The sequence below is a fragment of the Mugil cephalus genome, chromosome 9 (genome assembly GCF_022458985.1).
Source record: "Mugil cephalus isolate CIBA_MC_2020 chromosome 9, CIBA_Mcephalus_1.1, whole genome shotgun sequence".
In the NCBI taxonomy this organism is placed as follows: Eukaryota; Metazoa; Chordata; class Actinopteri; order Mugiliformes; family Mugilidae; genus Mugil; species Mugil cephalus.
Genome location: NC_061778.1, coordinates 10279471 through 10296380, shown reverse-complemented (window position 1 = coordinate 10296380; position 16910 = coordinate 10279471). Strand labels below are relative to the sequence as shown.

At 40.4% G+C, this 16910-nt stretch overlaps 3 protein-coding genes across 3 annotated transcripts; all 3 read left to right on the top strand.

Moving 5' to 3' along the window:
- Positions 1-288: 288 nt before the first annotated feature.
- On the top strand, positions 289-4361 carry LOC125013677 (extracellular calcium-sensing receptor-like). The gene is made up of 9 exons (XM_047594546.1): positions 289-524; positions 745-1039; positions 1157-1243; positions 1447-1716; positions 2226-2420; positions 2502-2777; positions 2936-3163; positions 3256-3379; positions 3451-4361. Exons 1-9 carry the CDS (start codon positions 289-291, stop codon positions 4359-4361), a joined length of 2622 nt encoding a protein of 873 aa, XP_047450502.1.
- A 1606-nt stretch (positions 4362-5967) lies between these two features.
- On the top strand, positions 5968-9976 carry LOC125013683 (extracellular calcium-sensing receptor-like). The gene is made up of 9 exons (XM_047594552.1): positions 5968-6092; positions 6337-6631; positions 6787-6873; positions 7127-7396; positions 7636-7842; positions 7939-8214; positions 8406-8633; positions 8722-8845; positions 8938-9976. The coding sequence occupies exons 1-9, from the start codon at positions 5983-5985 to the stop codon at positions 9849-9851; spliced, it is 2511 nt and encodes an 836-aa protein (XP_047450508.1). The 5' UTR covers positions 5968-5982; the 3' UTR covers positions 9852-9976.
- A 2041-nt stretch (positions 9977-12017) lies between these two features.
- Positions 12018-16123, top strand: LOC125013679 (extracellular calcium-sensing receptor-like). The gene is made up of 9 exons (XM_047594548.1): positions 12018-12142; positions 12331-12625; positions 12779-12865; positions 13365-13634; positions 13826-14032; positions 14116-14391; positions 14667-14894; positions 15000-15123; positions 15210-16123. The coding sequence occupies exons 1-9, from the start codon at positions 12033-12035 to the stop codon at positions 16121-16123; spliced, it is 2511 nt and encodes an 836-aa protein (XP_047450504.1). The 5' UTR covers positions 12018-12032.
- Positions 16124-16910: the final 787 nt, after the last annotated feature.

The following is a 16910-nucleotide window of genomic DNA, read 5'->3' as shown; positions in this document are numbered from 1 at the left end:
AATAATAATAATAATAATAATAATTAATTGTGTAGCAATTATGTGTTTTTTTCCATTTTTTTCATTATTACAGTTCAAATTTTGTATTGCCAAAGTTCCTACCACAGCCTTTGCGAGATGTTATTTACATTCTAATTGTGATTGAATACTAAATGATAACAGATGAAATGCATTTTAGACCCTGCCCTACTCTGATTGGCAGCATGCAAAATTAAATATTGCTCTGAATTAATAAAAAGGCGTGACAAAGCAACAGTGCTAAGACGAGTGCTGAACAAGACAAAAGACATGCATCCACTTTTACACACCACCTTGTTCTTGCTTATGTTGTTGTTTTCCTGTGTTTCATCTGCTGCATCCACTCCTCCATTCTCCACTTCTTGTCGGTTACAGGGACAGTTTCATCTGAATGGGATTCACAAGTCTGGAGATGTGGTTTTGGGTGGGTTGTTTCAAAGCAACCTCTTCTCTGTCTTTCCTGACCTGTCTTTTACCTCTGAGCCTCATGAGCTTTCTTGCCACAGGTAAGTTTGTGACTGTGGGATAAGAAAATAAGTTGATCACATAAATTCCTGTTAAAATATTTTATGTACAATAATTTAATATTTTCTTCATTTCAGTGTTGATGCAGTTCTTAATATTCACCTGACTTGCATACATCAACATTACTGATTTGTATAGTGAGTTGTATTTTTCATAGTCATCTGTTTCTGTTTTTTTCTTGTGTGTGTGCGTTTGTGTTAGTTTTGATGTTGTAGGATTTAGGCGTGCCCAGACCATGGCCTTTGCTATTGATGAGATCAACAGAAACTCCAACCTGCTCCCTAATGTGACTCTGGGATACAGTCTGTACGATAACTGTGCCAACCTTAGAATTGCATTTCGTGCAGCACTGACATTGGTCAATGGTCAAGAGGAACGAATCGTATTAGATGAGAACTGTGCAGGAAACCCTCCAGTTGTAGGGATTGTAGGTGACTCTTCCTCTACACGTTCTATTGCCATCTCCTCTGTGTTTGGTTTGTACAGAGTACCTATGGTAAGTTTGCTTAAAAATCACTTAATGTCACTTATGCACACAAAGTAATCAGTCTTAAAAGAGTCTGTAATATTTCTGAATAACTTTAACATTTAACACAGTCTTTGTCTTTCACAGGTGAGTTATTTTTCTACTTGTGCCTGTCTGAGTGACCGGCAAAAGTATCCATCCTTTTTCAGGACGATCCCAAGTGACGCTTTCCAGGTGAAAATCTGTCATCCAAAATTAAATACAAACAATCCAATTAAATTAAGAACAAAAATTTTAGCAGAATAGTTTTAGTACTTAATGCTCAATTAATACTCGGTCATGTCTCAAATAACAATTCTGATTAAAAATGCTCACCGTGTAAAGTATTTAATAGATATTTCACTGTGCACTTATCCCCCTCGTTCGTGTCCTCTTAGGTTCGTGCTATGATTCAGATTCTGAAGCACTTTGGTTGGACTTGGGCAGGTCTGCTGATCAGTGATGATGATTATGGACTCCACGCAGCCAGGTCCTTCCAGTCTGACCTGAGCCTGTCCGGTGAAGTTTGTCTGGCTTACATTGAGGTTTTGCCTTCCGACAATGACCCAGTTGAAGCCAGGAGGATCGTGGATGTGATGAAGAAATCCACAGCTCGTGTGGTCATAGTGTTCGCACATCAGAGTTTCATGATTGACATCATGGAAGAGGTTAGACTTTAAATAGATTTTAAACATACTGTTAAAATTTTGGATATATCAATGTGGATGTAATAAGTTACAGTAACATTTTTCCTAACCTCAAGATATTGTTAAATGAATAGGTTTCCCCTTTTCTGTGTTACAGTTTTTCGAGTAATGTTTCAGATCGCTATCCTGAAATCCGTATTTGAAGATTGCGTTCCTCTGCAACCCCAGTAGCCTTTAGCATAGCATTCTCATATGTACTAAAGATTGACCAGAAGATAGAAGGCCTTTGTTATTTTTGTTTGTTTTGTTTTATTGTTAGGGAGGAGTCTGCATAGGTTTCACTACACTAACCGACCACACCTGTGAGAGTGTGGGGGAAAAAAATCAAAGAAGAGTGAATAGAAAATAAACTGGTATGGTTTCTTTAACCATATCATTGTTATCCTTTGATATTTTTTTGTTCTTGTTTTGTAAAAGGAATTATTGAAACAATTAACTTATTCTTGTAACTCTTTGAATCATTTACATAGGTAGTAAGGCAGAATGTGACAGGCCTGCAGTGGATGGCCAGTGAAGTCTGGACAGCATCTGATGTCCTCCAAACCCCTAATTACATGCCTTACCTGGCTGGTACGCTGGGCATCGCCATCCGTCGAGGAGAAATACCAGGGCTCAGGGACTTCCTGTTACAAATACATCCTGAGCTATACCACAACAACAGCATGGTGAGATTTAAATCCTCAATTATAGTGGCTGCGGCAAAATGTAGTATTTGTTTTTAACACATTGGGTTTAATATTTTTCAGATACATCAGTTTTGGGAATTCATATTTCAGTGTAGATTTGCACCACCTCCAGCAGGCTGGGTGGAAGGTGGGGGGACACTCTGCACTGGACAGGAAAAGCTAGAGTTTGTGGAGAGTGAGTTCTTGGACATTTCAAACCTAAGATCAGAGTATAATGTGTACAAAGCTGTGTATGCTCTGGCCTATGCTCTTGATGATGTGTTGCAGTGTGAGCCAGGCAAAGGGCCTTTCAGTGGAAACAGCTGTGGGAATTTGCAAGCACTGGAGCCGTGGCAGGTGTGATATCAAGTTACACCTCACTGTGAAATGTTTAGCATGGAGAACGTTTCAGTGTGGAGTTGATGATAGAATATAGTGACAGTCACTGCTTAGTGAATATATTCTTTTGTCTGACATCTTGAATTTCATTCTGTTCCTCAAATGTGTTTCAACAGCTTCTCTATTACTTGGGAAAGGTCAACTTCACCACATCATTTGGTGATCAAGTGTCATTTGATGAGAATGGTGATGTTTTGCCAATATATGATATCCTAAACTGGTTGTGGCTCCCTGATGGAAGAACTTTAGTTCAAAATGTGGGTGAAGTTAAAGAGTCAGCCTTCAAAGGCAAAGAACTCACAATTAACGAAGATGAAATCTTCTGGAATTTCGAACTGAAAAAGGTGACCTTTGATTTATTTTTTCTTGACTGCTCTATAGCACTATTAGAGTTTACAGTAAGGTAAAATGATAGTTGCTTGTTTTTTCCTTACAGCCACCCCGCTCAGTTTGTAGTGAGAGATGTCCTCCAGGTACCCGCATGGTGAGAAAGAAGGGGGAACCTGAGTGCTGCTTTGACTGCATCCCTTGTTCTGAGGGAAAGATCAGCAACGAGACCAGTAAGTGTTAATGGTTTAATAGTTTTCATTCTTATCCCATATGTATCTCACTATCTTGTCCTTGTTTTCAGACTCTGTGGAGTGCATCAGTTGTCCAGAGGACTTCTGGTCCAGCCCCCAGCGTGACCACTGTGTTCCTAAGAAAACAGAGTTCCTCTCCTACCAGGAACCTCTGGGTATCTGCTTGACAGTCACCTCATTACTGGGAACATTCATCTGTGCTGTTGTTCTAGGGATATTTATCTACCATCGCAGTACCCCTATAGTACGCGCCAACAATTCTGAACTTAGTTTCCAGCTGTTGTTGTCTCTTAAGCTATGTTTCTTGTGTTCACTCTTATTCATTGGACGTCCCAGAGTGTGGACATGCCAACTGAGACATGCAGCATTTGGGATCAGCTTTGTGTTTTGTGTATCATGTATCCTGGTCAAAACCATGGTTGTTCTGGCTGTGTTCAAGGCCTCTAAGCCAGGAGGTGAAAGCAGTCTCAAGTGGTTTGGTGCTGGACAGCAAAGAGGAACAGTTCTGGTTCTTACTTTTATTCAAGCAGCTATCTGTACCGCCTGGCTTGTATCTTCATCGCCAGCTCCTCATAAAAACACACAATACCACAATGATAAGATAGTTTATGAGTGTGTAGTTGGGTCCACTGTTGGTTTTTCAGTGTTGTTGGGTTATATTGGCTTACTGGCCTCTCTTAGTTTTCTGATCGCATTTCTTTCGAGAAATCTTCCAGACAGTTTCAATGAGGCCAAACTCATCACATTCAGCATGTTGATCTTCTGTGCTGTGTGGGTGGCCTTTGTCCCTGCTTACATTAGCTCACCAGGTAAATATGCAGACACAGTGGAGGTATTCGCCATCCTGGCCTCCAGTTTCGGTATCTTGGTGGCGCTGTTTGGGCCCAAATGTTACATAATCCTGCTGAGACCAGAGAGGAACACAAAGAAAGCTATCATGGGCCGTGTTAACACCAACTAATCAAAATAAAACTCCAAATGATCAAAATCAGTCTCATTAGTCTGTCATTATCAGTATTTATTCCTGCCAGTCCTCCAAATGATGCAAAGCATATTCCCTATATAGCATGTATGAATGTCCTGGTTATCTGACCAATTTACAACCATATTCAAATCATCACAGTTGGGTGGGATGGAAGCCCCTTTGGGACATAGCTTGACACTAACAGGACTGTATTTAGAGGCATAATGAAAGTCTACAAGAGTCACAATCACTGACTGTTAGACAAACACTGTGTTTGAATGTGGTTTTAAAAAATCCCTCTCGTCCTCCTCCTATGAACAGAGTCTCAACAGGGCCATGCCTCATATGGAAATAAGTCACAAGTTATTATTTAGCAGCTAAACATATGTAGCGCTGTGTTCACTGTTGAAAGGTACAAAATAAAGTTATAGTTCACAGGAAGTTACGACAGTGTCTTGATCCTTCCTTAATTCCAGCATATTAATACGTGAGGAAACAAGTGTCGTCCAAGTACTTCTCAGATTTTATGCCCTCGTGCACAACATCCAAGCCTACCAGGGACACTGGTGGTGACACCACTGCTGCAGCTTGCAGGTGACCCCCTGCACTGGCCTGCACCTGTGCCTGTGGGTGCAGTCCCAAGCTGAGGAGGCTCTTCTGTACTGAGTGAATGCATAGGAGGAAGCAGTGGAAGGATGCACCATTGCTGCTATCAGACCTAAGACCACAGTCGCCAGGTGACCCCTTCCCCATAGCTACTCATGTGCCCGTCAGTCCCTGAAAGAGGGGTCAGTGCAGACGGGTCAGTGCTTTTTTTAATTATTATTATTAATTATAAGATCACAACGATTGTTGCTTTTCACCGTATTAAAAATACACTTGTACACTGCTTACATACTGTAATTGGTAAACATTTAAAATATATTTCGTATTTTTCCTTGTCAATTTTCGGACTACATTTGTGTTTGTTTAGATGTACTAGGATTTAGGCTGAGACCATGACCTTTGCTGTTGATGAGACTAAAACAAACTGTAGGATTCAGTCTGCACAGTTTTCTGCTACCACCTAGTGGTCATTTTATTTTCAGCGATACCAAGTGACCTGTATTTTTTTCAGGTTTTTAAACTACAGACTTAAATGGAAGAACATTTGCAATTTACAACAGGGCAAGTACATGTAGATGTGTAATTAGTGGTGTCAGCGGTGTCTAATTAATGTGGCAAGTTCCCATAGAAGTGGGTCCCACAGCTCAAATTTGAAAAAAAAAGAAAAAAGAAAAAAAAGACAGCAACACGTCACCAAGAAGATAGTCACTTTTTTTTCATGATCAACTTGAAAAATTAAAATAACATCAGATGAAATGCATTTTAAGCCCTGCCCCAAGTTGCCTCTATAGGTGATTAAACAACATGACGAGTCAATAAAAGGAGATGACAAAGCTTTCAAACTTAATGACTGAGATCAGCAAAGGTGTAAACTTGGGGGGAAGTCATGCAGCCATTTTTACATATCAACTTGCTCTTGCTTATGTTGTTGTATTCCTACTTTTCTTCTGCAGCGTCCTCTCCTCCATTCTCCTCGTCTTGTCATTTACAGGGACAGTTTCATCTAAATGGGATGCACAAGTCTGGAGACGTGGTTTTGGGTGGACTGTTTCAGATCCACTTCTTTTCTGTATTTCCTGACCTGTCTTTTACCTCTGAGCCAGACCAGCCATCTTGCCATGGGTGAGTTTGTTTGGGAAAAAGACTAAAGAAACCTGTGAAAATCAATTATGTTGGTTGAATGTATGTTGAACAATAAGCTCTTGCACGATAGATAGTTTGTGTGTTTCTGCCATTTATGCAAATGCAGGTTTTTAAAAAATATATGTTTCATGTAAATGTTACGATGACTGTTTCTATTCACCTGGCTTAGCTGTATGCAAGGTCTGCACAGTTTGGATTGTAAAGTTTTGTATTTTTGTGTTAGTTTTGATGTTATAGGATTTAGACGGGCCCAAACAATGGCCTTTGCTATTGATGAGATCAACAGAAACCCAAACCTGCTGCCTAATGTGACTCTGGGATACAGTATTTATGATCACTGCGTCAATGTTGGAATCTCATTCCGTGCAGCACTGTCATTAGCAAACGGTCAAGAAGAGCAAATTATATTAGATGACAAGTGTGTAGGAAACCCTCCGGTTCTGGGGATTGTGGGTGATTCTTCTTCTACACATTGTATCGCCATCTCCAATGTGTTAGGTTTGTACAGAGTCCCTATGGTAAGTTTTCTGCTGAGTGATCTAATAATTCTCTTGGATCATTTTCAGTTAGATTTATACTCATCATCAGTTGTAAAAATCAAAGCAAACGGAAGATTAATGACTTGGTAACATCTGTCAATTTATGTAGGCTACACGGTCTGTGTCTTTCACAGGTGAGTTATTTTGCCACATGCGCCTGTCTGAGTGACCGGCAAAAATATCCATCCTTCTTTAGGACGATCCCAAGTGATGCTTTCCAGGTAATAAAAAAAAAAAAAAAAAAAAAAACGAACTACAAAAAAAAAACCTAATCAAATTAAAGTACAAATACTGTATTGTTTTTCAAATCAAAAAGTTATAAAGATTTATATTAATACTCCTTCTGTAAGAGAAACTTGCCAATTTGAAATGAAATAATACAGAATTAAAAAATATGCTGTTTCGTGGCTCATGTTTTGAAGATTTTTCCAATGAAACATGATATATGTATCCCTCTCCCCTGTGTTCTCTTAGGTCCGTGCTATGATTCAGATTATGAAGCACTTTGGTTGGACTTGGGCAGGTCTGCTAGTTGTTGATGATGATTATGGACTCAATGCTGCCCGGTCCTTCCAGTCTGACCTGAGTCTGTCTGGTGAAATTTGTCTGGCTTACATAGAGGTTTTACCCTGGGACAATGACCCATCTGAACTAAGGAGGATTGTGGATATGATGAAGAAATCCACAGCACGTGTGGTCATAGTTTTTGCACATGAGAGTTACATGATTAACCTCATGGAAGAGGTAGGCCTTCAAACCTACAACTTAACAGAACAACTGTATTTTTACTTGACTTAAAGTTCTCTGCTCCAGTAAAGTATATATGTGAACACAACAGGTATTATTCATTTTAAGGCCTATTTCAGTGCAGTTTATTTTTTTAAGGTTTTAGAGTAAGATCACTTCCTCAGAGAAAAATAAATGTACTTTAGTGCGCGGCATGATGCTATCTATTTTTATACTTGTTATGATGTGATTCACAGGTGGTGAGGCAGAATGTGACAGGTCTGCAGTGGATGGCCAGTGAAGCCTGGACAGCGGCCGATGTCCTCCAGACCCCTCACCTCATGCCGTACCTGGGTGGCACACTGGGCATTGCCATCCGTCGAGGAGAAATACCAGGGCTGAGGGACTTCATGTTACAAACACGTCCTGATCTACACCACAACAGCAGCTATGGAAATAACACGGTTTGAGTTTAACCCTGCAATCTTAAATCTAACTTTCCCAATAACATTCTGCCATCATTTGTCACAAAACAACATTGTTCTTTGTTATTATTTCAGTTAAATCAGTTTTGGGAATTCACATTTCAGTGTAAATTTGCACCACCTCCCGAAGGCTGGGTGGAAGGTGGGGGAGCACTTTGCACTGGAGAGGAAGATCTAGAGTTTGTGGAGACTGAACTTTTGGACATTTCCAACCTCAGACCAGAGTATAACGTGTACAAGGCTGTGTATGCTCTGGCCCATGCCCTTGATGATGTGTTGCGGTGTGAGCCAGGCAAAGGGCCTTTCAGTGGAAACAGCTGTGGGAATTTGCAAGCACTGGAGCCGTGGCAGGTGTGATTCAAAATTTACAATTTAAATTCAGTTCAATTTAGAATGAATAAGTAAATGCACAAGAATAATTCAAAAATCTACTGGTACAGAGCTGGAACAATTTACCCTGCAGAAATCCCAGTGTGTAAAGTGTAACATAACATTTAGTTTTTGTTCTCTTTTGTTTTCCTCTCTTTCTAATTTGTAAACAGCTTCTGTATTACCTTGAAAGGGTCAACTTCACCACATCGTTTGGTGATCAAGTGTTATTTGATGAGAATGGTGATGTCTTACCAATATATGATATCATGAACTGGTTGTGGCTCCCTGATGGAAGAACTATAGTTCAGAATGTGGGTGAATTTAAGAAGTCAACCTCCAAAGGTGAAGAAATTACAATTGATGAAGACCAAATCTTTTGGAACTTTGAAAACAAAAAGGTTTTTAGACTTCTTTTCTGAGTCACATGTATTTTACTGTGACAGTGATGCTGATTCTTGTTTTCCATCTCTTCTTTTTTCCCTACAGCCACCCCGCTCAGTGTGCAGTGAGAGCTGTCCCCCAGGGACCCGAATGGTGAGAAAGAAGGGGGAACCTGTGTGCTGCTTTGACTGCATCCCTTGTTCTGAGGGAAAGATCAGCAATGAAACCAGTAGGTGTTCGTGTTTCAGTTGTATTATTTATCTATTTATTTTTTAATTTGGACAAATCACATCCCCATATGTGTCTTCTCCTTATGTTCAGATTCTATGGAGTGCATCAGTTGTCCAGAGGACTTCTGGTCCAGCCCCCAGCGTGACCACTGTGTTCCTAAGAAAACAGAGTTCCTCTCCTACCAGGAACCTCTGGGTATCTGCTTGACAGTCACCTCATTACTGGGAACATTCATCTGTGCTATTGTTCTAGGGATATTTATCTACCATCGCAGTACCCCTATAGTACGCGCCAACAATTCTGAACTTAGTTTCCAGCTGTTGTTGTCTCTTAAGCTATGTTTCTTATGTTCACTGTTATTCATTGGACGTCCCAGATTGTGGACATGCCAACTGAGACATGCAGCATTTGGGATCAGCTTTGTGCTTTGTGTTTCTTGCATCTTGGTCAAAACCATAGTGGTTCTGGCTGTATTCAAGGCCTCTAAGCCAGGAGGTGAAAGCAGTCTAAAGTGGTTTGGCTTGATGCAGCAGAGAGGAACAGTTCTGGTTCTTACGTTTATTCAAGCAGCTATCTGCACCGCCTGGCTTGTATCTTCTTCACCAGCTCCTCATAAAAACACACAATACCACAAGGATAAGATAGTTTATGAGTGTATAGTTGGGTCCACTATTGGTTTTGCAGTGTTGTTGGGTTATATTGGTTTACTGGCCAGTCTCAGTTTTATAATTGCATTTCTGGCCAGGAATCTTCCAGACAGTTTCAACGAGGCCAAACTCATCACATTCAGCATGCTGATCTTCTGTGCTGTGTGGGTGGCTTTTGTCCCAGCTTACATCAGCTCACCAGGCAAATATGCAGATGCAGTGGAGGTATTTGCCATCCTGGCCTCCAGTTTTGGCCTCTTGGTAGCGCTGTTTGGACCCAAATGTTACATAATCCTGTTGAGACCAGAGAGGAACACGAAGAAAGCGATCATGGGTCGAGGTACCACCAAGACATAAAATTAAAACTTACACCATTGCATTTTACATTGACCAGATTCAAGATCACTTTGATTCATTCTCTCATAAGGCCAAGACAATGTTGGACAATTTTGCATAATTGCCACGGTGCGTCATGGGAAGTAGTTACATGAAAAGTATAAGGAGAATAAGCACCATGCCACCACCATCGCTTTCACATGGCAAAAAATGGCTTCACAATTTGAAGTTACTGCATAGCAGCTAAACAGATATAGTGCACTATAGTTTTTGGAAACACAAAATAAAGGCCTGGTTCACAAAAAGTTCCACTTGTGTCTCTCTCATTCCTTCTTCCTATTCCCTGAGAAGCATGTTCAGACATTGAAGCTAGTTACTAGCCAGAGATAGGCCATAGTAATTAGTCTGAAACCAGAAGTTTCCCTCTCCACGAACCAGAGGGTAAGCTGTGTCATTATGACTGTAAAGTGCTTTGACTACCTACTGGTAATAAAATACAAAACCATTTAACATTTAAAATGTGGTTTACAGTACATCGAAAAAATAAAAAAATAATTATAGTAGTCACCACAACATTAGCACCACAAAGAGATAGACATGAATAGTGTATGAGTAACTAACGAGATGTATTAGGGTGGTTTTGGGATACCAAAGCAAACTGTGATGAGGAAGGGGTTACCTCAGAGGTACTACAATCTGGCCATACATCAGGCCCACTAAGCAAAGGTTCAGAAAGGCTTCCTAAATGAAGGCGTATAACACAACAGAGAGGTGGAAGCCAGAAGAAAGAATAGGATGTTCTTCAGGATACCCAGGATTAACATGGTGGTGGTCTAACATGAGATTTCAATTTCTGGATGCCCATCATAAATTGGGTTGAGGAAGTCCATTTGTCCATCTGATCCTACAGAAAAGGGAACCTTTCCTTCATTCATTCATTAATTTTCATCCACTTATCTAAGGGCAGACTGTGGAAGCAACAAACTATGTACAGGACTTCAGACATCTATGTCCACAGAAACACACTGCAGTTCTTCCAAGGGATTACCAATACCTTCCCAGGTTAGATGAGATATATAATCCCTCCAGCGAGTTCTGGGTCTTGGTTGTCTGTGCGTGGTAAATGCCCTGGGGGTATCCGAACAAGGTACCTGTTCCAAGCCAATGCAAAGCATCTTTGATTAAGCACTATGTAAAATCAATGCATCAAGCATCGTTGAGGCCTCCAACTCTGCCTTGTTCCTAGAGGGCATGGAGGTAGAGTTCTGGAGATCGAGATCCCGACAACATCCCTTGTCTGGGTCAGCAGTTCTCCTTGTACACTCAACACAGTCTGGGCTAAGCCCTGCTTTTCCTTACTGTTTGCCGAAACCTCTTAGAGGCCAATCGAAAGTCGGTGGTACTTCTCCCACACCGAGTTTTTGCTTCTGAGACCACAGAAGCTGCATCCTTTCTGGTCTCCCAATACCTGCCTGCTGCTTCCAGAGTCCCCTGGGCCAACCATGGCTGAAATACCTCCTTCTTCAGCTTGACGGTTTCCCTCACCACTGGTGTCCACCAGCAGGCCATGCCCAGACCATGGCCTTATGTGACTGTGGGATTCAGTCCATGCATTATTCTGCTCCCATCTAGTGGCCCTTGAGATACTGCACAGGTTTTAGACTACAGACTTGGGTGGTTAGTACTGATGCCTCACAGCAAAAAGGTTCAGGGTTTGAGTCTGGGCTCAGGGCGTTTCTGCATGAAGTTTGCATGTTCTACCTGTGTCTGAGTCTAACACCTTAGCATTCACATTCAAGTTTAATTAATTAATATGTCAAGTTCCAGTAAAAATGGCTCCCACAAGTCTAATTTGAGAGTTAAATGTGACTGACATGGTCTTTCTGAGATTGCATTTACATTAAATCTGCCTGAACACAAATATAATGTAAAATTAACTGCACTTTAGGCCCTGCCCCAATCGGCCTCTGTGGGTGTTGTGAAACATTAAACAATACTGCGAGTCAATAAAAAGGGATGGCCAATCTTTAAAACATAATGACTGAGCTCAGCAAAGGGGAAAACTGGAGGGGAGTCATGCAGTCATTTTTACACACCAGCTTGTTCTTGCTTATATTGTTGTGTTTCTTCTTTTCTTCTGCAGCGTCCTCCCCTCCATTCTCCTCGTCCTGTCAGTTACAGGATCGGTTTCACCTAAATGGGATGCACAAGTCTGGAGATGTGATTCTGGGTGGGCTTTTTAAAATCAACTTCTTTTCTGTCTTTCCTGATGGCTCATTTACATCTGAACCACAACAGCCTTCTTGCCATGGGTGAGTCTTTCAGATATATTACAAGAACTGCATCGTGAATTTAACCGTTTTTGTCCAATATGTGTGTTTTGTTTTTTGTTTTTTTTAATTCTTGTTTGTTGACAGAATCTAGATATTTTTCTATTTTGCATATTTACTACATGTAATTGTATTGTTCATAGTAACTTAAATTCTGGTGTATGTGTTAGTTTTGATGTTCTAGGATTTAGACGTGCCCAGACCATGGCCTTTACTATTGATGAGATCAACAGAAACCCAAACCTGCTCCCTAATGTGACTCTGGGATACAGTATGTACGATAACTGTGTCAGTGTTGGAATCGGACTCCGTGCAGCACTATCATTAGCAAATGGTCAGGAGGAGCGAATTATATTAGAAGACAACTGTGTAGGAAACCCTCCAGTGATAGGGATTGTGGGTGATTCTTCCTCCACACAATGCATTGCCAGCTCCACAGTGTTAGGTTTGTACAGAGTCCCTATGGTAAGTTTTCTGCGGAGAGATCTAATAATTTTCTTATGATCGTTTTCATTTAAATTTATGCATTGTCAATTGTAAAATCAAAGCAAACTGAAGATTAATGACTTGGTAACATCTGTGAATATATTGAGGATGAATGGTCTGTGTCTTCCACAGGTGAGTTATTTTGCTACATGTGCCTGCCTGAGTGATCGGCAAAAATATCCATCCTTCTTTAGGACGATCCCAAGTGATGCTTTCCAGGTGAAAAGAAAAAAGAAAAAAAATATCCAAATTAAAACAATAATTATTAATAATGTCAAATAATACAATGTGTTCCTGCAGTTACTGTTACTGCAGTGTGTTACTGGAATTATATTGTCTTGGTTAAAATAATAATAATAATGGGTGGAGTTTGCATGTTATCCCTGTGTCTGCGTAGGTTTTCTCCGGGTACTCCGGAGTATGTCCGAGTATGTCCATAGACATACTCGTTGGGCTAATTTGTAAATCTAAACAGACTCTAGGTGTGAGTGAATGGTTGTTTGTCTCTGTGTTAGCCCTGCGATGGACTGGTGCTCTGAATTTTATGTACTTCTAATTTTAAGCATTTGGCTTCTAGATGATAGGGGCCTAGATAAGCGGTAGTAGAAGATCAGATGAGATGAAAAAAAAAAGTGATTTATTCCCCCAAAATTGATAAAAATAATTCATTTGGTTAATCTGACACCTTCTGAGAACTTATTCCTTTGTGTTCTCTTAGGTTCGCGCTATGATTCAGATTCTGAAGCACTTTGGTTGGACTTGGGCTGGTCTGCTAGTTGTTGATGATGATTATGGACTCCACGCTGCCCGATCCTTCCGATCTGACCTGAGTCTGTCTGGTGAAATTTGTCTGGCATACACAGAGGTTTTACCCTGGGACAATGACCCAGCTGAACTTAAGAGGATTGTGGATGTGATGAAGAAATCCACAGCACGTGTGGTCATTGTGTTTGCACACGACAGTTACATGATGAACCTCATGGAAGAGGTTAGGTTTACATATATGAAAGCCGTTACTATATATCACTTCACTGTAAAAAAAAAAAAAAAAAAAAAAAAAAAATGTATTGTGCATGACTTTGAAATACAACAAATCACCCATGTAACCTGAATATTTTGGAGGAATTTAGTACCATAGATGATATTTTTATACTGCATTTGTTATAATTTGATGCACAGGTCATCAGACAGAATGTAACAGGCCTGCAGTGGATGGCCAGTGAAGCCTGGACAGCAGCTGATGTCCTCCAGACCCCTCGCTTCATGCCGTACCTGGCAGGCACACTGGGCATTGCCATCCGTCGAGGAGAAATACCAGGGCTCAGAGATTTCTTGTTACAAACACGTCCTGATCTATACCACAACAACAGCTATGAAAATAGCTCGGTGAGCTTTCAACTCTGCAGCCTAGTATTTACAATAATAATGAAGCAATTGTTCATACCACATGTTTTTATCATATATTTCAGGTAAATCAGTTTTGGGAATTCACATTTCAGTGTAGATTTGCACCACCTCCAGCAGGTTGGGTGGAAGGTGGGGGAGCACTTTGCACTGGAGAGGAAGATCTAGAGCTTGTGGAGACTGAACTTTTGGACACTACAAATCTCAGACCAGAGTATAACGTGTACAAGGCTGTGTATGCTCTGGCCTATGCCCTTGATAATATGCTACAGTGTGAGCCAGGCAAAGGGCCTTTCAGTGGAAACAGCTGTGGGAATTTGCAAGGATTGGAGCTGTGGCAGGTGTGTGATCAAGTTACACCTCACCGGTTGAGAAAACGTTATGCTCTATTTTTTATTTTTTTTTATTTGCATAATACTATTTAGTTGAATTAAATAAAAAGATATTTAAATACATGTAAACTTAAAGAAACTAATTTCTCTCCAGAAATATCTGTTCATATATCATTATTCGTGATGTGACTAACAGTTAATTCCGTTACACACTATATTTAGTTATGGATATTTTTTTACTGTCATCCTTGATTTACCTCTGTTTCTTATTTGTGTTTTGACAGCTTCTTTATTACTTGGAAAGGGTCAACTTCACCACATCATTTGGTGATCAAGTGTCATTTGATGAGAATGGTGATGTCTTACCAATATATGATATCATAAATTGGTTGTGGCTCCCTGATGGAAGAACAATAGTTCAGAATGTGGGTGAGGTTAAGAAGTCAGCCTTCAAAGGTGAAGAAATTACAATCGATGAAGAGAAAATGTTTTGGAACTTTGAAAACAAAAAGGTTTTTAGACTCATTCAATTTTCGCCCCCGTGTTTATTTCAGAGTGCTAGTGATGCCTAGTATAAAATAATTTATTCTAGTTTTCTATCTCTTCTTTCCCTCTAGCCACCCCGCTCAGTGTGTAGTGAGAGCTGTCCTCCAGGGACCCGAATAGTGAGAAAGAAAGGACAACCTTTGTGCTGTTTTGACTGTATCCCTTGTTCTGAAGGAGAGATCAGCAATGAAACCAGTGGGTGCTCGTGTTTTCGTATCTTTATTTTTATTTTAGGTATATTACACCCCATATGTATCACACAATGTTGTCTTTGTTCTCAGACTCTGTGGAGTGCATCAATTGTCCAGAGGACTTCTGGTCCAGCCCCCAGCGTGACCACTGTGTTCCTAAGAAAACAGAGTTCCTCTCCTACCAGGAACCTCTGGGTATCTGCTTGACAGTCACCTCATTACTGGGAACATTCATCTGTGCTATTGTTCTAGGGATATTTATCTACCATCGCAGTACCCCTATAGTACGTGCCAACAATTCTGAACTTAGTTTCCAGCTGTTGTTGTCTCTTAAGCTATGTTTCTTGTGTTCACTGTTATTCATTGGACGTCCAAGACCATGGACGTGCCAATTGCGACATGCAGCATTTGGGATCAGCTTTGTTCTCTGTGTCTCATGTATCCTGGTCAAAACCATGGTAGTCCTGGCTGTGTTCAAGGCCTCTAAGCCAGGAGGTGAAAGCAGTCTAAAGTGGTTTGGTACTGCACAGCAGAGAGGAACCGTTCTGATTCTTACTTTTATTCAAGCTGCTATCTGTACCACCTGGCTTGTATCTTCTTCACCAACTCCACACAAAAACACACAATACCACAAGGATAAAATAGTTTATGAGTGTGTAGTTGGGTCCACTGTTGGTTTTGCAGTGTTGTTGGGTTATATTGGTTTACTGGCCAGTCTCAGTTTTATAATTGCATTTCTTTCAAGAAATCTTCCAGACAGTTTCAATGAGGCCAAACTCATCACATTCAGCATGTTGATCTTCTGTGCTGTGTGGGTGGCCTTTGTCCCTGCTTACATTAGCTCACCAGGTAAATATGCAGATGCAGTGGAGGTATTTGCCATCCTCGCCTCCAGTTTTGGCCTCTTGTTGGCGCTGTTTGGACCCAAATGTTACATAATCCTGCTGAGACCAGAGAGGAACACGAAGAAAGCGATCATGGGCCGAGGTACCACCAACTCATGAAAGTAACTTTAAGAAGTTCACCTTGCAATTTGCATTCAAGATGAATTGCTTTACTGAACTAGAAGCAATAAAGAAATGTCTAGATCACTGACATTATGATATCATTATTAAGTTTTTTTTTTTTGTTTTTTTTTTTACATTCTCCAAATTCAGTTCCATGGACTGTAAAATATACAAACATATATATAAAACACTTTCAACAATATGTAAAACATATTTGGATCTTTGGATAGACTTTTTCAGTGGCCTCAGTGATATGATTAATTGCCCCAAAACCTGTTACAAACTGTGGTACAATATCAAAGCAACTTTACAAAAAATAAATAAATAAATACATTGTACATCTGAAATGTAAATAAAAATCACTATCAAACCTTAAATTTGGTCCTGGGATGGGGTGACAATGTGGATTAGCATGAATTAGTTTTTATTGTACATGAATAGTTATATACTAAAGGGTGTACCGACTAATTGACGCAACTGTTTTGCCATGACGCTTTAAACGCGAAATTAAGTAGTTACCGATGATGTGACCATAACAACATGCCTCACAGTAGACATGTGAGGAGGAGCACAGTAGGTCACTGCGGCAAACTAGCATCAGTTCATCAAGTGTGTGGAAATACTTCACTATACGAGCAATGTTTACAGAGAGGGAGGGAGTATATAACATAATGATTGGCCTAAGTTTTAATAAACAATTGAACAAAGATGAAAAACTTGTGCATGTTGAGCTGTGGAGTGGCTTTGTGGAACTATTTGGAGATGGAGATAAAACAAAGTATAA